The sequence below is a fragment of the Silurus aristotelis genome (genome assembly GCF_946808225.1).
Source record: "Silurus aristotelis genome assembly, chromosome: 2".
In the NCBI taxonomy this organism is placed as follows: Eukaryota; Metazoa; Chordata; class Actinopteri; order Siluriformes; family Siluridae; genus Silurus; species Silurus aristotelis.
In genome coordinates, this window is record NC_139575.1 from 27,130,956 (window position 1) to 27,155,044 (window position 24,089).

General features: G+C 39.1%; 1 protein-coding gene across 3 annotated transcripts in view; it reads right to left on the reverse strand.

The window, feature by feature from the left end:
• Positions 1-24,089, reverse strand: part of pdzrn3b (PDZ domain containing RING finger 3b) — a 91,810-nt gene that overhangs the window by 13,966 nt on the left and 53,755 nt on the right. Inside the window, exon 1 of one of the 3 annotated variants that reach the window (XM_083531943.1) lies at positions 14,820-15,088. The exons of the other annotated variants lie outside the window; for them this stretch is intronic. Within the exon in view, the coding sequence (XP_083388069.1) occupies positions 14,820-14,888 (69 nt within the window). The 5' untranslated portion in view covers positions 14,889-15,088. Of the gene's footprint in view, positions 1-14,819; positions 15,089-24,089 lie in introns of those variants that run through there. 3 annotated transcript variants of the gene reach the window in all.

Below are 24,089 nucleotides of genomic sequence, written 5' to 3' on the forward strand. Positions count from 1 at the left end.
AATGCACATTGCATCTGACACCAGTCATAAAAAAGATTTCTGCATGAAAGCCATCAAGGCATCTGATCGCTGTTGTATCCTTGAGCTTGCCTACTTTAAACATTAAGGAGATATCTAAAAGACGTTGATAAAGATATACGGCTGGCAGAACGACGGTTACTCGAGCACTTATAACCAGAAAAGCATTTACTCTAATCCTATCTTGAAGGCAAACTGGATCTGAAATGAGCTCCCTGTAAAAAAATTTTCAAGTTAGAAAAGACTATTTTGAAGAAAATCACAACCATAAGAGTAATTCCCGAACCGAATTATTTCTTTATTTAAACAAAAAAGCAAATCCATAACAAATCTTTTTCCAAAAGAATGTTAAGTTTGAATAATACAATAATTTGCAGGAGAAATTCCACTAGAATTCTGACTCTCGTTTATTGCATGAGAATTACTCTGAACCTTTTTTCCTTCTATCCCATTTTCAACATCCTCCTTTGGGCTTTTATTTCATCCAAGAATTTCTGAGTAAAAAAAAAAACAAAACAATGCTCCACTCACTGTGCTCGGCTCCCTGCAGGATCTCCCCAGGAATCTCTTTCCCCTCTTGAGCCCATGACCCCTGAGACAAAGCACTGGCCATGCAGCCTGAGCTCTACACCCAGGAACCTCCCTTATCCATCTCCCCACCAGGGGATACACTCCACCAGAAATCCTTTTCAACAATCTCACCTTTGACACAGCCTACAATGGCTGGGAGTGGTAGCCTTTAGCCGATAGCAACTCTGTGAACCAACACTCTGTTCATACAAAGTCATACAAAGTCTGGCTCATGCTAAGCACTCAAAATGTGCTGATGAACTACAGAAATGTTCACCCCTGTAAGACACTAGTGACATCACGGCTCCAATAGCCTTTCATTAAGTCAATGCCAGTAAACAGAAATGTTCAGACAAACTGCTTAAAAATGATTATGGAAAAAAAAAAAAAAAAGAAATTCTAAGTTTTGACATTTTGTGCAATCTTACATGTCTAAGGCAATGAATGCCTTCAAGGATTTTATGTTAAATCAGACAGCTGGGTAAATGTTAATATTCAGCCGAGTCCTTGGTAATGGCAGGAGGCCTCAGCGCGCACTCTTTGCCTGGAATAATAATGAGCAATAATGATGAGCAATAATAATGAGCAATAAACCACTGCTTTGCATTTTGAGTGCTTAGCATGAGGCAGACTTTGTATGAACAGAATCAGCAGTGTGATTTTACATTCCATGAGGTGTTTTGAGTAAATAGTCTGTTAGCAATAGCCTGTTAGTATTGATCAGTGCACTGATTCATTTTGCACACGCTGTGATCCCAGCTAGTCCTTGGGAAAATGTGGCAGTATGTCAACTCTTCCAAAACAAAGCTTTAATATACCAATCTTTGTAAGATAGTAACAATCACATTCTTCAACCATAAGAGAAGAGAAGAAGGCGAAGAGTGAAATGGATTGCCAAAAATCCCAATCACTAGGAGATCTGACCACATGTGTGTTAATCCTCCTTTTCGTACATGTTTAGTAGTCTGGTCACAAGAACAAACCCAGCAGAACTGGTGTTGGTGTTTTACTTCTTTTATGCCTAATGGTGGCAATGGGAGCTTCTTTTGGATGGCGTGAGACCAAGCAACTTTTCTTCTCCGATGGCATGCATTCTTGATGTGGATTAGGAAGCGAAGACAGGACGCTTGTGATGGGCATAAGCTGCTTGGAAAAATACGGCATTATTTATTTCCACCTAATCTTGTTTAAACATGGGACATTGCATTTTCCAGAGGAGAACGATAAAAGGAAAACGGTCACTTCCTCCAAGCTCTCTTTAGCATTCTGCACAGCTTAATAAGAACTGCTTCAGGTGGAAAACAAATTTTTTCCCACGCTCAGATGAACCAAAATTAGCACATGATGTCAAATACTAAGTGGAACGGATGCATCATGATACCAGCCTACACATGCCAATATCTATTAATGCAAATTTACCTAGAAGCATAGATGGCTCTCAATGATCTCTGATTTGTATTTCGAATACTTTTATGGAAAAGTGTTACTTGTGATGAAATGTTGATAAGTGGGTCAATCATTATAGAATATAAAACATCACTGAAGTCGAAAAGACGGGCTGACGACACGAGAGACGCGAAACTAAAAATGCCTGCTTATCCCGATCGGCTGAAAGCTTAAATTCCCATCATTTATTTCATCTCCCTTTCACGGTGTATGAGGTGTCATTGAGCCCTGAGGTTTTCTGTGAGTGGATAAGTTATTCAAGCTGCTAGAAGGTAATGAGAGATAATAAAGTGTTGCACTGAGTTATATTGTATTTTATTTAGTTAAACTGAAGCATTGCTGCATTTAAACGCTGCCTGAGTGATGTCTTAAAGGTAAAGGCAGGGAAAAGGAAGGATTGATTCATCTTTAGAAAAGGGCAGAAGCTTGCACTTACATCATCGTTAATTAACAATGGTTTCTCATTTTGCTAGATTGATGAACGGAATACACTATTCACAAAGAACAAGCGGGGGCATTCATCAGAATCAGGTTTATTGGCCAAGTGTGTTGACACACACAAGGAATTTGCTACCCAGCTGTTGGTGAATATCAAATGTACAGACATAAATAACCCTATACCTTTAGCTTTAACTACAGTTTAGACTATAATTTGCAATGAATTTTTGTAACAGAATCACAATCACAACTTGTTATACACTATAATGGCGAAAAACTTGTCGACACCTTACACACCTTTATTACCGGGGCCACAAAGTTGGCATGAGCGCCCTTGAGTGCCATCAGCGGCCTGCCCTTTACCTCACAAAACACCTTAGTGTTGGCTGAACTGGAATGCAGACTGCTCCCTAGGACCTCTTACCCGACCTCAATGCCTACTCACTAATACTCTTGTGGCTGAATGAGCACATCTCCATAGCCACCCTGCAAAAACGAGTGTAAGGCTTCACAGAAGAGTAGAGGTTATTATAACTGCAAAAAATTAAGGACTAAATATAGATCAGGATTCGAAAAGCACAGATAGGTGGAATGTTTGTGTCCAAAACATTTGGCCATACAGTATATTAAAAATAAAACATGATGCGAGTTACCATTATAACTTGCATCATAACATTAATGGAAGAAATCAAATAAGACCAGTCCATTAATGTTAAATATACAAAAGTAGACACTTCTTTTTTTTTTTTTTGCTAAATAACAGCACATTTTACTTAGTTTTATGAAATGTCTTAAATTAACATGCAACATGACCACCATACCAGTCCGTGTGAAGTTTGCTCTTTTATATGATGCTTTTTTTTTCTCTTTAAAAAAAAAAAAAAAAAAAAAAAAAAAAAAGAAACAGTACAAGTCCTGTGATTTGAATCAACAGCACTGTGATATATCCAGAGATGGGAAGTAATAAAGTATGAATACTTTGTTACTGTACTTAAGTAAACTTTTCTGGTATTTGTACTTCACTATTAATTTGTGGTATATTTGACTTTTTTCTTTTCTTTTTTTTTTTGGACACAAATATTTCTACATTTTAAAACCGAGCTTGTTACTTTAGTTTTAATCTATTTGTTGATATGACCAATATTTTTTCGTCTCATTGCGCGCCGTTTTCAGCCCATCAACCTGTTTCTTGTAATTGCGTGCCTTTTTTCAGCCTACCGCTGGTGTATTATTTCCTGGCTATCACTCATCACCGACGTAGGCTAGCCTACAAGGCTAACAATTAATATAGCTAACGTGGATGAGACAGAGGAAGTCAGCGATGTAAACATGACTAAAAAAGAGACATTCTTGATCACCATCATATTTTCTCTGCTTGTGTTCTATATGGTGGGTGTGAAATTCTTTCGAATCAATAAATTAATGTGAGGTGAGGTCCAGTTACCAGAATGACACAAACAGTTCATATTAAAGGCTTCTTTTTACTTAAATACAAGTCCGAGCTCAAACTTCTTTACTTTAACATGAGTGAAAAAGTGTAGGCAGTAATTTAACTTTTACCAGAGACTTTCTACAACATGAATATCTGTACTTCTACTTAAATGAAGGATGCATATACTTGTTCTGAGCAAGTTCTGGTAACCAGTCATATCCTCGAGTTTCCAAAAAAAGAAAAGTATTCAACAAGTCAACAGTAACACAATTTCCTAGGTTACATAGAATGTGCAAATGTGTATACAAAGGGGAAATTAAGATTTTACCAAAAGGGAAAAAAATAATTAAACAGTTATTAAATAGTTTATACATAACACCAGGTGTATTAACATAAATTATTTATGAATGGAGGAGATGATGTGTGTTTATAAAGAAAAGGCAGTTATGCCACTGGGCACACTGTGTTTTAATAAAGGTTACATAAAAAAGAAAATAAAAGAAATAACTAAATCAATTCTACTATTTATTTTTCAAGACAACCCATATTACTGTATTAAATCACATTTCAAACAAAATGATAGAATAGTCTACATTTTAATTAGTTATTGGCTACTATGGTTTAACTGCCTTTTTTTTTTTTTTTTTTTTTTTGTGAAGCACCAAATATACATGGAGCTCATTCACAATCCATAATTTCAGACTTTAAAATGCATAGTGCTATATGTATATCGGTCAGAAATAAGGAGTTGACATGAACTGCATTAGATTCCATCTTCTCAAAAGACCATCATTAAAAGATGACACTTTTAAGATCCTACTGAAAAAGCAAAAGAAATATGATCTTAGTTGGGTGCTTCACTGCCTCCATTGCACGTCCTAAATATCAGCTGTCCGGCACTGTGGGATAGCAATGATTAGGCTCTGAGGGAGGACTTGGGCTGACGAGGAATAATGAGAAGTAATGGCTCTCCATCATCTGCATTTAAAAAAGAGGCCCACAGCTCTAACAAGAGATTAGACCTCTCTATCAAGATGTTTTATTCATCACTCTGCATGGACACTAGGGATATGGCCTGCTTTTCACCTCCGGAACATGTGTTCACACATGCAATTTATATCGTTAATCATGTCCCATCATTTACCAGTAATAACAAGCCTCCAGAGGAACACATTGGAGGTGTTACAACAAAGGCGTTCGCAAATGAACTCATTTATCCATTGTACACTGAATGTGAACCGTTCATAAAAAATAAAAAAAATAAAAAATAAAAAATAAAAAAAGAGAGAAAAAAAATCCAAAAGGATGACATACTGCAATCATGGTATTTTGATCACAACTGGAAGAACAAAGACATGCTAACAAAAGACTTTACAGCATACACCAGGAAAAGCAGACGGCACATTTAATCTGTCCTGATGTCTTTGTTACTTTTGAGGATCAAAACAAAGCGCTTGTGAGCATCTGTTCAAACATTTCCGCTATAAAAAAAGACCCAATCACACCTGCTCCTGTGTGTCCATAGAAAACGCCACATCTGTACTGTATTTCAGTCTAAAGTACTAGTTATAACTAACGGGTTATAGTATAATACCGTTGTAAATATTATAATCATTCCCTTTATATACAGCAGTCCTTGCACATTTTGCATTTCAGCATATTCATACATATACAGTATACACATACCACGAGTCTACTGAATATACTTATCAAATGAACACAATATTAAATTACATTTATTATTATTTTTTTTTTAGCATTAATACATTACCTGTTAATACGTTTCTTATCTGATCTTATATAGATTACAGCAGTATTGGCTTGTAATACCTGGTTTAAGCATAACCTCGACTTTTTCTTCAATCTGCCCTTTATGTTCTATTATATATGATAGTACTCATTGGGTTACACTGCTTTTGTATTGGTTTCATTAATTTGACCCCAACTTCTGTCACCTTACATGTGTGATAACTTTGAATGATGTTACATCTTGATTAGCCCCGTTATGGTTAATCTTCTCTCAAATTCATTGTTTTGGTGCCTGTTTGTTATGCTGAACCCTTGTTTTGTCTACATGTCGTGTCTGTAGCTATCGCATTGTATCTGTTCCTTGTTCGTGTCACTTGTGTATCTCGTCATGTGAGAGAGATTGTTTTGTCTCGGCTTGTCCAGAGTGTACTGATATGTCCCTAGTGCAACACGGAACACGGACGCACCAAGCTGCAAGCAGCTCCGTCTCGTGTATTTTTGCTTTCGGAAGAGCGCTTTTATCCCTGTTTGAGAATTTGAAAGCAGTGCGTGGAGGATATTCCCACCAGAACTACGAACACACAGTACATTAACCACATTAAGGGTACGTAATTTCTCTGCTATGGCGAACATCCAGTTCATTCAGTGTGTGAAGTGTGACATGTTTAGTCAGTCTCTCTCCGTTGTTAGCGATAAATTTATCTGTAAGAAGTGTAAGCTAGTTTGCTCTTTGACGGAGAAGATCTTAGCATTAGAGGAGCGCATCCAGAGTCTAGAGAGAAGTAGTGAGTGCGAGAGCAGTCCAGGTTCTGCAGGGGAAAGTCTGGATGCCCTAGGTGAAGTTAATATTCCCCCGACTCCGGCATTAGAGCCCTTGCAGCGGGGCGAATGGGTGACGACTCGGCGGCATATTCGCAAAGCCAAAGCTAACGCTAAGGCTCGCCCACGGGAGCACCATTCCTCTCCGCTTCACGTGTCCAACAGGTTTGCTCTCCTCAGTGAAGCACCCGCTGAGAAACCTGAAAGAGCTCTGGTTTTAGGAGACTCCATTCTGAGGCACGTGAAATTAGCTAGACCTTTAGGGGCACCAGCAGCACAGGTCATGTGTATACCGGGAGCCAGGGCGCCGGACATAGCAGGTCAGCTTAGATTCTTAGGAAAGCATAGGTTCTCTAAGATAGTTTTTCACACAGGAGCTAATGATATACGCCTTCGACAGTCAGCGGTTACTAAGAGTAATATTATAGAGGTGTGTAAATTAGCGAAGGCAATGTCCGATGCTGTAATATGCTCTGGCCCCATCCCAATACGACGTGGCGATGTAGCCTACAGCAGGTTATGGTCGCTGAACTGCTGGATGTCCGAGTGGTGCTCCAAAAATAATGTGGGCTTCATTAATAATTGGAGCATTTTTGAGGGCAAGGCTGGCCTGTTAGGGCGGGACGGTGTCCATCCCACTCGGGAAGGTGCTGCTCTCATTTCTTGTAGTATAGGTCATAGTCTCAGAACAGCACTAGTTAACAAGTGACTGTCTAGAGCCAAGGCCAGGGAGCAGACAGACAGGCTAAACCGACCGTCTGCTAGCTGCACAGAGTCGTTACTCAGGATCCACCAAATTGAGACTGTGTCTGTCCCCCGAGCGAAACCAAAATATAGGAATTCTCAGAAAGTCTGTTTTAGTAACCTGATTAACATAAAATTAAATAGGACTGAACGCACAGCCAGCACCTCTGATCTAAAGATAGGATTGCTGAATATTAGATCTCTCACGTCTAAAGCGCTTAATGTAAACGAAATTATTACCGACCAGGAGTTTAAAATAATGTGTTTGACAGAAACATGGATTAAACCAAATGAATATTTAGCATTAAATGAAGCGAGTCCTCCTGGGTATAGTTACATACACCAACCCCGTCTAAATGGCAGAGGAGGCGGAGTCGCAGCTATTTATAATAATAATCTAAGCGTCACACAAAAGACTAAACACAAATGTAAAACATTTGAAGTTCTTTACACCAGCATAAAATATTCAGTGTCTGAAAGCAGGTCCAGTCAGACAATTCCACTCATTATTATTTATAGACCCCCAGGGCCCTACTCTGATTTTCTCATAGAATTTGCAGATTTCATCACAAATTTAGTTACTTCTCTAGACAAAGCATTAATTGTTGGTGATTTTAACATTTATTTTGATCATCAGGAAGACTCCTTAAGAGCAGCTGTTGTGTCCATTCTAGATTCAGTTGGAATTAATCAGAATGTTATAGGACCCACTCATAGTGGTGGACACACTCTCGATTTGTTGTTAACATTTGGATTAAAAATAAAAAACGTAGTCATAATTCCACAGTCTGAAGCTATTTCAGACCATTATCTCATCTCTTTTAAAATTTGCCTCAGTCATTGCATTACTACTTCACCACGTTATCGTGTTAAGCGTACTTTCACGTCAGCTACAGCAGCGCGTTTTATTAACAATCTTCCAGAAATTACGATATTAGATAGATCTCCGTCTGACCCTGCAGAGCTCGACTGGGCCACTAAACACCTAGAATCAACATTACGTTATACCCTAGATGATGTAGCTCCCCTTAAGACCAAAATGATCAGGGAGAAAAAATTAGCACAGTGGTATAATGATCATACACGCACCTTAAAACAGACCACTCGAAAATTAGAACGTAAATGGCGTCAAACAAAATTAACAGTATTTCAAATAGCATGGAAGGGGAGCCTCCTAATTTATAGAAAATCTCTTAGTGCTGCTAGATCAGCATATTTCTCCACCCTCATAGAAAATAACAAGCATAATCCTAGATTTTTATTCAGCACGGTAGCAAAATTAACAGGGAATAAAAGCACTGCACTCACATGCACACCATCATTAGGTACTAATGATTTCATGAACTTTTTTAATAATAAAATTGAAAACATCAGGCAAAAAATCCAGACGGTTAATATAAAGGCAAATTATTTTACAAGTAACCCTGTAGACAGCAGTGTAATTATAACAGACAATCAATTACAAAGTTTTACTCCTATTCACGAGAATGACAATTTCATTAATTTCCTCATCAAAATCATCAACCTGCATTCTCGATCCCTTGCCTACAAGTTTCTTTAAACAGATCATTCCAGAGGTAATTGAACCTGTTTTAAAAATAATAAACTCTTCCATTAGCACTGGTTTTGTACCAAAATCCTTCAAACTGGCAGTTATCCACCCCCTAATTAAGAAACCTGACCTTGACCCATGTCAGCTGTCCAACTACAGACCAATATCAAATCTCCCCTTCATAGCCAAAATTTTGGAAAAGGTTGTAGCACAGCAGTTATGCTCACACCTACTTATGAATAATATTTTTGAAATGTATCAGTCAGGATTTCGGCCTCATCATAGCACAGAGACGGCGCTAGTTAAGGTGGTAAATGACCTGTTATTGGCCTCTGATCAGGGTCTTATTTGACTGATCGCTATCAGTTTGTTGATGTTAATGGTGAGTTCTCCACACTCTCTGAGGTAAAGTTTGGTGTTCCTCAAGGATCTGTCTTAGGCCCTCTGCTTTTCTCTTTATATATGCTGCCTCTTGAAGAAATTATTCATAAACATGGTATTAGATTCCATTGCTATGCTGATGATACACAGCTATATATTTCAGCAAAGCCAGATGAGAGAGATCAGCTTAACAATGTTGAAAAATGTGTACGGACATTAGACAGTGGATGCTCGATAACTTTCTTCTGCTAAACTCAGATAAGACGGAAGTACTTTTACTAGGACCACATGCAGCTAGAAGCAAACTTTCCGATTACCTAACATCTCTGGATGGTGTTTCTGTTTCAGCGTGTACGGCTGTCAAAGACCTTGGTGTGATTATTGACTCGAGTCTTTCCTTTGAGGCTCACGTGAATAATATTACCAGGATTGCCTTCTTTCACCTTAGAAATATTGCTAAAATTAGAAATATGATGTCGTTACAGGATGCAGAAAAAGTAGTTCATGCTTTTGTTACTTCTAGATTAGACTACTGTAACGCTTTACTGTCTGGGTGTGCGAGTAGGTGCATAAATAAGCTTCAGTTAGTTCAGAATGCAGCAGCAAGAGTCCTCACTAGATCTAGGAAATATGACCACATCACCCCTGTATTAATCAGTCTACACTGGCTCCCAATCAAATCTCGCATTGATTATAAAATTCTACTACTGACATATAAAGCACTTAATGGTCTCGCACCACCGTATCTGAGTGAACTTCTGTACCAGTATGATCTTTCACGCCTACTTAGATCAAAAGGTGCAGGCTATCTGTTGGTTCCTCCAATAATGAAGATTACAGCAGGGGGCAGATCTTTCTCTTATAAAGCCCCGCAGTTATGGAACAGCCTTCCAACCAGTGTTCGGGACTCAGACACAGTCTCAGTGTTCAAGTCGAGGTTAAAAACATATTTATTCAGTCAAGCCTTTAATCAGTAGATTTTTTCTCAGGTAAAGGCTCAGATCTGGAGGGAACATTGATATAGAGTGTTTGGTGAACTGGGATATTTGTACGCTGTCGTCCCCTCACATTCACGTGTTCACTCAGGTTTGTTGATGGTGGAGTGGTGGGCCGTCTCTTATCCCAGAGATCCCTCATGTCTGTGTTGCCTTCTGGTTCTCCCTTTTAGTTATGCTGCTATAGCGAGTCTTGCCGGAGTCCAAACTGCACAGTGACTTTAACTCTCATGCAACAATAGGTACACTTAATAATCCATATCCTTCTCTTCCTGTCACCCTCTTCTCTCTTTCTCTCTCTCTCTCTCTCTCTCTCTCTCTCTCTCTTTCTCTCTCTCTCTCTCTCTCTCTCTCTCTCTCTCTCTCTCTCTCTCTCTCTCGGTCGAGTTAAACATGCTCCTGAGGCTCCAGTGACCACTGTTCCTGCCCCTCTCCCCCCCGTGGATCTTCCCACTTCATCCAGGCCTGCCTGGATTGGACTGTAGTTGATGTCAACAGTCTCCTACACTGACTCAGAAATACACTTCGCTTTTGATCATCATCACTGCACCCCGCAACATTGTATACCCGCCACAAATGGACATTCGGTGTAACCCAGATGAGGATGGGTTCCCTCTTGAGTCTGGTTCCTCTCAAGGTTTCTTCCTTATGCCATCTCGGGGAGTTTTTTCTTGCCACAGTCGCCAGTCGCCACCGGCTTGCTCATCAGGGACAAACTTACTCATAAAGAACATATTCATTTTTAATCACTGCATTATCTGTGTAAAGCTGCTTTGAGACAATGTTCATTGTTAAAAGCGCTATACAAATAAAAATGAATTGAATTGAATTGAATAGTGACTGCTGACCACCTGCTCCAGTGCGAAACAGCTGTGGAGGCGCTGTGGCCTCAATCTGTTTCCGATTAGGCTTAGTGTCTGCCTATTTCCCGATTCTCCTCAAATCATTCAACGCAATCTGACCATCATGTCTCCGTCAACCCTCAGGAACACTGAGGACGTTCCTAACTGTAAGATCGTGGTCCTATTAGAGTCATTGACAAAATCTTAAGCTTGCTGTTCCTAATTAGCGATAAACAAACCACTGTTTCCATAGAAATGTTTATACTATTCTTAACAGTTAATGAGATTATCTGCACGAGTAACATCCTAAATCTATTTCCCACTCTCCTCTATCTCGCACAAGATATACCCTTATCTCTACATGCGATGTAATTGGATTTACGTTCATTTCCGTACAAAATTACCCTTTTCTATCCTCCCTTAAGATAATTTGTTTTAATCACATCAGAAGCTCTCTGGGACAGAGAATACACCATAAAGCCAAGATCATTACAGAATCTAAAAAGCTAGTCAGCGTGAATGCTACGAGACAAAATAAATACAGGCGCCATGGCGATTACCGGCTGCTTTTGGGTCTATATACAGTCAAACACAGGTTCAGCCGTCCAGATTAAGGGCAAACACCAATGGAGAAACTTGCATCTCCACATGGTGCATAGCCTTCCAGCTTTGAAGCTGTCAGCACGGGGTTGTGATGCACTTAGTGAGGTCAACTCTTTGCAATGACAGCTAGAGAAAGTCACACTGTGCCTAGTCTGGGCTCCCCCCCCCCCCCTTCTTCCATTGAATGCTTTCAGGAAATCCAGTACTAATATACTTTTTTCCATATAGGATACATTTTCTGGAGTCAGTGGGTAGAATTTATTTTTTTTTTCCTCCCCCAAACAATATAGCTAGTATTGTTTAAGCTTTGCCTAAGCTCTCTTTTAATGATCAATGTTTGTGCTTTAAGAAGTAGACAGGAGGTTGGAAAAATGCCCTTCTAAGCTCAGTGATGCCATGGTATCATGACAACTTGCATTCTTTAGGCTTCTGGAATAAATACTTAGTAAAAGTAGACCTGCGTGTCATGTGTGCACCTTGAAGAGAAACTGGCATGTGGAAGTATATTTTCTCTCCTGTCTGTGATTGACTCAGAAACACTGACTAAACAGAAACGAAAGTGCATGAAGGAAGAAAATGATGGAGAAAATCCTGGGGGTTGGCAAGATGCCAAACACCCTAATGAATAGGATCGTGAATGCATTATCTGAGGATGAGGCCAGACTGGAGTCTGGACCTCCATGTAACCCCTCCATTCTCCCACAAGCACACCCAGACTTCACCAGACACGTTCAAGCTCAGGCGATCTCTATCTGCTGCCATTGAACTATTCAACAAAAGAAAATCCAGGTCCTACATTTCCACACAGGACTACGAGTACCATAACCACCCATGGAGCATATTGTGGGAAATATGGCTGACAAGAGATTGAAGGAGTTTCATATTCAATCAAACTTTGAGCTATATTCAGAAATTGCCTGCTTTCCAGAGATTGCAAAAAAAAAAAAAAAAAAAAAAAAAAAAAAAAAATGCTCTACTAATAGATCATGAACCTGCTACAGGTATGAAGAGTTGTGCTTCTGGGTGAAAAGGATGGTGGATGGTGTTGCTCATTGCTGTCAATCATGAGTAACACTATTCTGTTGTGTGTGCCTGAGCTGATGTATGCTGAGAAAGGCAGTAAGTGCTTTTCTCAAAGACTACGAGGTGGCTTTCTTCAAGTGTCTTGAAGGAAGCACATTCTAGCGTCACCTACTTGGATGATAGAAAAGTGGTGTGAATTGGGAAAACGTGCAAAATAAAAAAAATCCAACAGTGTTTACTTGAGTTTACTCGCTCTTACTGAATAACACGTTGGCAAAAAACAAATCTCTCAGTAACCATATCTTTCTCAAACAGCTCTTTGCATGTCTAAGAATTAAATATTTACAAAATGATCTGATTAAGCGTTTCATATCACATGGACAAGAACCATAAATCACCCGTCATGGAAGCAGACTGATGCACAAAACTGCAAGCGGATTTTTCGGAAATATCTGATGCATCGATGGGTAACATTTATTGGTGAAATTTAATCACGCCGCTTGTCACTTGGCTTTGACAATGTCACACAGAGATAATGCTTATCCCTACACTTATAGAGGTAAAAACGTCTTCCTCCTGACTTATCATTTGACGAGAAGGCTGAAGGGCAGATTTCAAGGCACACCGGATGCTTTATCGGAGGGTTGATAAATAGTTTGATAATAAACATGGGCGCCTGCCTTTGTGTGCTGAAGCTCTGTCCACTCAGATGGTAGACCTGCTCGGAATAATTGGCAAGGCGAGGGGGCAATAAGACTAACAGCATGCCGCCCTTAGCTAACAGTCTGCCAATCAAACCTAATTGACAGGTCTCTATAGAGAATGGAAAGAGTAGGACAAAGGGATGTGATCTAATCTGGTGGCCCTATATTTCACTTTTTGTCTGTAACTGAAAATTCTGGATTGAAAGCTAAATTCACTGAACACACACACACACACACACTTTTTTTTACCTCAATTTAAAACAAGGCTCTTAGTACCACTCTCTCTTAGGTTTGATCAAAGCAAAGCTTACAGACAGAACAAAGACAGAACATTGATATCAGCAGAGAAATACCTACAGAAACTATTACAAATGAGAAACACACAGTGTTTTGTGCACAGAAAATACATAAAGTAGCTAATACAATGCACTTTCTGGAGTTTCTTATTTCTCAATTTCTTGGGAACATTTTCAAGCATCTGTTTCCATATGGGATCAACAACTGGTGCTTTTATTTACAATTTATTAGCTTAATATTTTAGTTATTTTGTTATTGGGTTAAGGTTAAAGGCATAACATAAATTGGCTACATTACTGATTACGGTAAGAGTAAGCCACAATTTGTGTGTGTGTGTGTTTGTGTGTGTGTGTTTGTGTGTGTGTGTGTGCTCGTCAGTAATTGAACAAATAGGCTCAACACAGCCCCCTGCTGGCTCAATCACATCCCCAGCTACCATCTGCAACAGTAGATCTCAGCATCCCAAGACAACAAAATTGAAAACGAACATCATAGATCATACGACAATATAATAAAGAGCACACAGTAACATTTCCATACTTCATGTGCAAATGTGCTGACTGAAAACCTTCATGAACACTATATTTCCTTCGTTATATTTGTTTTGTGTTCAACTTTCATTTAAAAATACACAAATTCTAAGAGTCTATATATAAAATATATAAAAATGAGGACGGTAAACTAAGAACAATTTGAGATTGAAAATGAATGAGACACGAGCCCTGAAAAAAGTAAATAAAAAAATAGCAATGAAAAAAACAAAGAAGAAGAAAACTTATTTGGTGGAGGGAGAATAGTAAAAAAAAAAAAAAAAAGCCCTAATGTATGTGTTTTAATGATTTCTATATTCGTGAATAAGACAATATATTGTAAATGGCTCCATTATTCTCATGAATCTATATATATTACAAGAGTACCGGTTGCAGCTAAATCGGAGTTCACAAAATTCTGCATTTAGCACCCACATCCACACCAAGGGAATAGCAGAATCTTAAAATGATATGTAATATCAAGAGTCATCAGATGACATTACACAACCATGAATAATAAAATAAAAACTATTTGACATCATCTCCACGAGGTCCATACAAGAAACAACAAACATGACTCTATGCAAAAGATTTCCACAGTTCCAAATAATCCCAATCATCTAGCACAGATCCAAAATATTCATAAGAAATGCACAAGTGAAGGAAAGTCAGTTACCCGGCACACTTCATACAGTAGTTTGTATCGCTCTGCTGGCTTCTGTAAAGTACAGAGGCTGCATCCCATGATGAAGAGTTCACACCATCCAGCCTTCTCTCCGGAAGAGAGCAGTTACTCTGTATGCTCTCTCCCTCCTTCCTGTGAGCTGCTCTCTCACGCTCTCCCTCACTAGTGAAGATTTACACACACTCCACGCTGCAGTATTCTCTGTGTGAAACAGACTGAAGTGTGCAAGTGCAGTCATTTCCTGCCCTCTCCCGCTCTCCCGTTTTCTCTGCCTTTTATGCTTTTATACCACTAACACAATTCTGCTTTTACACACCTACTCATGCATATTAAGCACAGAGTTCATTGAATATTCATAAGAGGGATGAGCCATAATGACTGGGGGAGGAAATAGGGAAATCTGAATACTATTATAATGAACAAAAAAAGGATAATAAGTAATCTCTCTTTTCAATACAACCAGAAAAATTAATCAAACAGACCATTTACCTTACTATCTACGCCATTTCATTGGCCCTTTACTTGTACCTTGCACAATGACAAAGTTGAATCTAATCTAATTACATGAACCCATATGTGAGGGCAATTGGGAAAACCTGCTGAATATGCCTAAAACCGATTCTATTAAACAATATATATACTTTGAACTGTAGTGTAAGAAATAAAGACCACCAAATACATGTTTTACATTTTATCTGCTTCCTAACACTGTACTGTTTGAGAAATGTTACAGTTTAGAATGCTTTTAAAAGCATATCTAGCAGAAAATGTAAAAAGGATTTAGACCGTGTGAAGGATTTATTTTAATTTCCAGGCCACTTGCATTCAGCTGGACACATTTACAGTTATCCCTGAAACATGGCAACATCACAAAGGCAAAAATAGGCTTAATGTCCTACAAGCGAAGCAAACGAGGCAAAAATGGACAACACGAAGTGAGCCAATGAATTAGTCATGATTTCCGTGACCTTTAATGTATTTTCACACAAACCAGAAACAAAGACGATTCAGAAGCCGCCTGCCCCATCACTTGCTCATGCTAAAAGCTTGGCCCATAACCAAACAAGCAAACAGACTGAACTACTCACTGCCTCATCAACATGGCATGTAGTACACTGCCAAACAAGGCTGATTGATGTAAAACTGCATAGCCTTCTGAGTCGCATTCGTTCATTTGGTGCCTGCTCTTTTTGTGTTTAACAAAAGGGGCAGTGTAGACCTGGCGCCCTTCTGCCACTTCACTCTGGTGCCACTCATCCAACCATACGTAAATGCTAATTAGAGATCAGTGACATTGAGCTGGACAGCTTTACTTGTACACCCACACTCGAACTACAGGTTGTTTACTTCAATGTAACACACTCACCATCAGCACCTCCCATGTCGCAACCGACAATTACGGTTTGTGTAAAATCCTTTTTTCAATGTCAATGTACTGTGCTGTAATTATTATGTATGGCATACAAGCCATCTTGGTTAATAATTTTAAATTAACTTACACATTATTACACAATTAATTAAATGCTCCCACATATCGATTATGGGGACGAAACAATCCGTACAAATTCTGGTTAATTGTTTTGTTAAAATTATCCAAAATAACAGAAACTGGTGTCTACTTATAATGTAAGAAAGTCTACTGTGCATAATGCAAAACACTGCTGTTGTTATTGATCATACATACTGTATTGATTTCAAAGTTGTATTAACCTCCTAGCCTACTTAAACAGCTTGAATTTAATATTCGGTACATATGGAACATTTTGTTCCATACTCAACTGATACATCAGAGCATAACTAATAGCTACTGTTAATGGCGATAGTGTATGCATTAACAAAGTAATCAGTCGCTTGACTAACTATACCATCAGAGAAAATGTGAGCATACGTGATGTACCATTTAATCGGCAAAAAGAAAAGGTCACACATACTTGAGGACACCGCTTGTCATTTGCCAACTTTTTAACTTTTTTTTTTTTTTTTTAACTAAAACTCAATCTGTATAAACACTATATTGCCAAAAGTATTGGGTCACCTGACAAAGGTGGAGGCACTCATTTGTATAGGATGTCTATAAATACGCTATAATATTTTGCATTCGCTTAAACTTGGAAACCCAAACCTGTTCCAGCATTGCCTGCTATAGAGCTCTGATCTCATCCCTATTTAACACCTTTGGGATGAATTGGAATGCTGACTGCACCCCAGACCTCCTCACCTACATCAGTACCTGCCTTTCATAACACCCTTGTGGCTGATGAACACAAATATCCATAAGCACACTCCAAAAATCTAGTGGAACAGCTTCCCAGAAGAGTGGAGGGAATTATAAGAGCAAATTTGGACTAATTGTGGAATGCAATGCTCCAAAAATCATAAACTATATGTATGACCAGGTGACCCAATACTTTTGGCAATTTAGTGCAGGTTCAAACAGAACATTGAGCACAGTGGAAGAAATCACCAAGGACAGGCTGCCAGACTACAGCTGATACACATTCACGCATTCATTTACACACAGGGGTTGTTTAGCACAGCGTAGAACCCAGAAGAAACCCAAGCATGCACACGGAGAACACGGAAAACTCCAGATAATGATTAGGGAGCTGAAATGATCAAAAGGAAAAATATCTTAAATGAAGCTCACAGAGTTGATTGCATTTGAGTTTTTTAAAAGCAGAAGAAATACTCATATCTGGAGGTCTACCTCATTTTGAAGTTTCCATATCCCTTCAGGCCTTGCATGAGTTAAAGGGAAAATGGCTTATACAGTTGAAGTGTAAATGAAAGGTTCCTAAAAAAAAAAAAGGCAGGACACTAGCTTGGAACACAGGCAAGAATGTATCCACTTACACTGAATGTCAGCCATGTGGATGGGCTGGTTAATGGTAATGGACAACACTGAGGCAAATGTAATTGCTGTAGATAGACAGCTAAATATCCTACCACAAAGGCTGTGTCCAACTTGACATTCCATACATGCCATTTTATTTTGACACGTTGTACAGCGAATGCCAAAGATATCAGTGGGATGTGAATTCTTTCCTCTGCTGGGTGTATGAGGTTATCAATTGAGGAAATATTATTTCAGACAGACAGGGAGGCTAATAAGGCCTCCACCCTGGATGGGCTAAGACCTTAGTTGGCAGAAAGCTGGCTTGCGTTGTACAGTTCTCATACCTGTCTATATTATGAAAGATGGGATATGATGACCAATGTGCAGATTTTAGTGCCAAAGGTGGGATTTCCTGAGTCTGAGGCCAGCTGTTTCCATATGATCTAGACCGAGGTTAGGGTCCTGGGTCTCCAGTGTTTCCTATGTTCGCAAAAGTTCTAAAATCGAGTCAATCCCGAGAGATCCTGCTGTTCTGAGATGCTTCCCTTTATAATTTTTCCGTCAGCACTGAGTGTTCTTTTCACCAATGAGATCACATGATGTTATCACAGCTTTAACTTCTTCAAACACAGACAGGGCAACATCTTAATGTAACATGTGCCTTTAACAATAATTTCCAGTCACGATATCTTTTTCAACCTTCAAGACAGCTGGATACCCTTAGTGAATGTCCTCTTTTACATACACAAGCTTACTGATGGCCACGATTGCCTAGTGTTTTTTCGTAAAAGACGGGGCAGAGAGTAACATCTCACCCACTCAGAGAGCACTGCCATTTAACTCTTTTTAGCCTTCAAAACTGGACTCCTATTGGATTTCTGACTGCCAGGCAAATGCCCTTCTGTTGCACCACTTAAAAGCAGTCTAATCTTTTACTCTTCTTAGATATGTAGCTAAGATGGAGCCAATGAACAAAAAAAGAAAGATGTGTAACTCCCCATAACCTTCATGACCACAGTAGATGTATCAGTCAGGAATAACCAGCCATTATCTAGCAGTATGATCTCTGCAAAATGGATATACAGAAACAGAAAATTGACTTCCCAATAGAAATAACAGGATTAGACTGGGACAAAAGAAAACATGGGAATCCTAGCTGCTGGTAGTGGGAGGGTTTATCTATGGGATGACAGCGGCTGCTTTTTCCCCCACTTTAATTAAAGCAGCACAGGCAGTGACCCCTCCTGTCTGGACATTTGTTCTGATACGCCATCCATATTCATGGCCCGGTCTTGCTTAAACCACACACTGTCGCACCACAGGAGCAATCGGTTATGCTGTTATTTTAACTGCTACTACAGAGGGATCAGGTCCTTCCAAATCTCATTCTCAGGTTGTATTGACTGGGCCAATTCTGAAAATGTAATAACGCTAAAACTGTACCACTTCATTATCTTTATGGCAGAGGGCTAGCATCAGTCTGTCCGATATTAATAAAGCAATATACTTCGTTTCTTAAATATCAACACTTGAATGTGCATTAATGGTCTTAGAAATTCTACTATTTTTGTCATCATAACCTTGGCTACCTCTAAAAACTCTAAGTGCGTGAGTATAAAAGTGCTCCATAACACGGCTCCAGCTGTGCGCAGAAATTTATCCTCCTCCATTTAATACACTCGATGAAGTTCAGACTTCAGTTAATAGAGCCATGCCCTCAACATTTCAGCCAAACAGTGGAAGAAATGCCATGCTATCCATCTCTCTGAGCTACAGCAAAATTAAGAGACAAAAAGAGGAGACCAACAGATAATTACCAGACACTGGTCCTGGTAACATTATGGTGGATACAAATTAGACAAACCTAGCATGTGGGAGGTTTGTGTGTGTGCGTGTGTGTGTGTGTGTGTGTGTGTGTGTGTGTGTGTGTGTGTGTGTGTGTGTCTAGCTAAAACTAGAATATTATAAGTACTATGTGGACGTTTCACTGGCTTGTGCCAGTGCTTTTTCTTAAAAATGATATTGACTAAACAGTACTACAAAACAGAGAAACTGCCGGCTACACATGCTCATCAACTGGATAAAGCCATGATGCAAAAAAGTGAAAGTTTGAGTAACAGCAACTAGTCCAGGATATAGATTTGAATAATAAACGTGGTGGTGGTAGCTCAGAGTTTAATACATTAGACTTCTGATCGGAGGATCCTGAGTTCAAATGTCCAATGCCACAGAACTGTCACTGCACTGAGGCCCTCAACTGCTCATGTGTACGAAATAAAGGTAAGTCACTCTAAATAAGGGCATCTGCTAAATACCATAAAGGTAAATTACCCTTACATTTAAATAGGTCGTAAAATAAAAATCTGTACTGAGGAAGCAACTGATTTTCATATAACTAAAGGAATCCTTAACTTTAGACATTTCGGAGTAGTCTGGTAAATGGCAACAAGTAGAAAACATTGTTGATCCAGTGGAAAATGTATAACCAGTATGTGTTCAAACCCTGGCTACTATAGACCTGGTTCAGAATCATACTGCTTATTATCAGGTGATGTAGCCCAAGTAGGTCTGAGCTATAATCGAAATATTTCCCACCATATTCACCACTAATCCTGACAGCTCTGAAAAGATATGATTTCAAGCCCCCCCCAAAAGCCCCCGCCAAAAGAAGAACAAAATAATTCACAGAAAATGAAGAAGCGCCAATGAAAAGCTGTCAGGCACAAGGGTCTTAGTGAGGACGATATGAATGTATTTAAACGTAAATAAATTGGTGATGATGAGGTGATGAGAGAGGAGGGATTTGGCCCAGGAAAGTGTATTCTCTATCTGACTGACTAATATGCCTTCGGATTTGGCACGTTTCCAACAAACACCAAATTGCCCCTGCTGGTTAAAACAGCACAAATGTCTATAATAAGGGCATTAAAATCAAGTCGTAACCTTTGCCACAATAAGCCCTCTTTTCACCCCACTTTAGACGACTATAGTGAGGCCTAATAAAATCCTATTTACAGTTCATTATCCAAATGTCATGACAGTCCTCTAGCCAGCTAACTTATGTGGCTTGTCAACGAAGGCTATTAGGCTGGATATTAAACGTGTTCATATTTCATCCGTCAGCCTTAATGAGCTGGAAACTGGGTCTCATATTGTGAGGAGAAAAGTGCTGGACACCTTTTCTTTCTGTCAGGCCTGGGAAGAAGCCAGGCTTCTGGTGGCTACAGCATGGTTTTTGTCTACTTATATGATGGTATGGTTGTAAGACAGAATTCAGCTAAACAAATGTAAGTACACCCTTTACATTTCAGCAACCATTTTAGTCTATATTTTCAATTAATTGGATGTCAAGTCCTTTTTCTTAATTAATACAAGATAAAATAGGATGGGTCTCTTAAAATGAATAAGTAATTTGTTTCCTTTTTAGAAAAATTTACATTATTGCTAAAATTCTTCTGGGCTGCTCCCATTTGGGGTCGCCACAGTGGATCATTCGTCTCCATACCCCCGTCCTCTACATCTGCCTCTTTCAACCTACCTGGATGTCTTCCCTCAACACATCCATAAACATTATTGCTGAAATTGCAATCTGTAAAAAAACTAAACCCATTCAGTGCATTTAAGTGGCATTTTACAAAAAAATGCAAAATACAAATATAATAAACAATAAATAAAAAAATCTAATACAATTATCAAATTAAATTTTAAATTATTAAAAAATTATATATATATATTCAATGTGCAGCTTGTATAGCAGTACAGATTTACTTTTCTCTAAAAATAAATCAACATAAAGACATTATTGTCAAAATAGCTGACAACAAACGTGAGTACACCCTAAATTAACATGTCAAAACTGTGTCCAAAGTGTCAATATTCTGTGTGAGCACCACTGTTATCTAGCACTGCCTTAATTCTCCTGGGCATGGAATTCACCAGAGCTGCACAGGATGTTGCTGGGATCCTCTTCCACTCTTCCATAATGACATCACAGAGCTGCTGGATGTTAGACAGATGGTGCTTCTCCACCTTCTGCTTGAGGAGGCCCCACAGGTGCTCAGTAGGGTTCAGGTCTATAGATATACTTGGCCACTCAATCACCTTCAGCTTCCTCAGCAAAGCAGTTGTCATCTTGGTGTTTGTTTGTTTGTTTTGGGTCGTTATTATGCTGAAACACTGCCGTTCGGCCCAGTTTCTGCAGGAGGGTATCATGTTCTGCTTGAGAATGTAACAGTTCATGTTGGAATCCATAGTTCTCTCAATAAACCAAAGCTTTTCAGTACCAGGAGCACTCATGCTGCCCCAGACCATGATGTCGCCACCAACATGCTTGACTGTAGGCAAGACACAATTTACTTGGTTCTCCTCACCATGGGGTCACCACACATGCTGGACACCATCTGAGCCGAAAAAGGTTTAGTCTCATCAAACCACAGAAGATGGTTCCAGTAATTAATGCTCTTGGACAGGATGTCTTCAGCAAACTGTTTGCTGGCTTTCCTGTGAGCAGAGTGGAACTTGTCTGGGAAAACCTCTGTATGACCCTGGCCACTGTACTGTAACTCAGTTTCTGGGTGTTGCTGATTTTCTTATGTTTGTGGAGAACAACAATCCTAATTCTCAAAACCTTTTTTTTTTACCCATGAGGTGCCATGTTGAACATCCAGTGGTCAGTATATGAGAATTTTTTCTTAAAGCACCAAATATTGACTGCTCTATTACATGATACACAAATTTGGTATATGATACAAAAATCAAGCAGACAAAAACATGAGCATGATGAATAGGAGAAGCGACGTACAGCTGTTATCACTGACAATAATGGCTGGAGTTATTTTTAGCACAGTAAATCTATACTGCTTTACAAGCTGCACATTGACTACGCTAAAATATATCCACGTTACATTTCTCTAGTATTGTCCATTGAGAAGAGGTGTGTGTGTGTGTGTGTGTGTGTGTGTGTGTGTGTGTGTGTGTGTGCGCGCCAGTCAGACAGAGGTTGTATAACCCACTTGACACCATTTCACTGATGATTATCTACAATGCTTAATCCTTATCAATACAAATCTCATCAGCATACAAAATCAATTTGATTATCCAGTCAACTAGCATGACAAAGTCCAGTTTTTCACATCTCCAGTTCCCTTGTGTCACAATGCCTGCGTATACACAAAAAAACTGGTATTTAAGTGTCAGTCCCTAATCTTATTAGTGGAAGATAAGAAAATTGATTTGTATCAGTTAACTATTGAACTTCTCAATTTCCTGCACTTAATCGATGGACTAATGAATTTCTATGATAATTCTGAGCATGAAACCTGGATGTGCAAATGCTATACTGAATAATCCACATGGAATTAAAGCTATTTAATAGATTTTTTTTGGTCATATGTTAACTCTTTAAATAGCAACGAAAGACTGGTAAATTTCCTCCAAGGGCCATTTCAAGAGGCTCCTCAACCCACAACAGAAGCTTGTCGATACCACATTTAGGAGCCTCAAAGAAGCACTCAGAACTCTTTTAAAAAGAGAAAACAGACACAAGGTGCACTTAGCCAGTGTCACCAATTCTTTTACAGCCTGGGTTATTAGGCTGACCATTATTCCCTGGTAGCTGTTTCCCTCAACACAGCTATCGAAGGCCTTCTGTTTGTTTGTAGATAATTCCACTCTCCTACATCCTATCCACCCCTGTTACAAGATGGTGAATGGGAGGAAAATGGACAACAGGGCTTTCCTTTTTCTTTTCTATAAAAAGACCACAGGCCCTGTAATTTTACTCCAATTCAAACTGCATTTGCACCACAACACTCCTATCATTTTTTTTCTTCTTTTTTTTTCTGGGAGTACAATAGCTCAGCTCAATTAGGAGAGACATCATGAATCCATTAAACTTTGGCCAAGAAAGCCTGCATCATTACTATTTCTGAACAGGCAAGGCAGATCAGTGGAAAAGAGCAAGGTACATAACACAGCAATATAAAAAAAAAAACCAAAATAAAATAAAAACTATGAACAGAAAACAGAATTATGAGCAGAAATTAACCAGCCTACCAGTTGAAATAATTTTTAAAAACTCTTACACACAAAAAAGCACAACAAAACTAAAGAGAGAGAGAGTTTCAGTGTTTATAAAAGTAGTTTGATAGGTCAACCCTTTTAGGAGTTCAATCCTTAAAATACAATCCAAAAACAGAAATTGACTGGTCTTCTAACTAAACCGATCATGATGCTTCCCTGCCTGCAGAACACATTTCCAATGACTACACCTCCTATGAGCTGCTTTTGTAGGCCACTAGTACTCAGGACCTGGGCTGCATCTGTAGAATTGATGTAGGTGTCCTTAATGTGGAAATGAGAAATCAAACTCTTCGACTGGTTCCGTTTCCCTGCTGTCCATAAAAGGACTTGGCTTTTACTGCTAT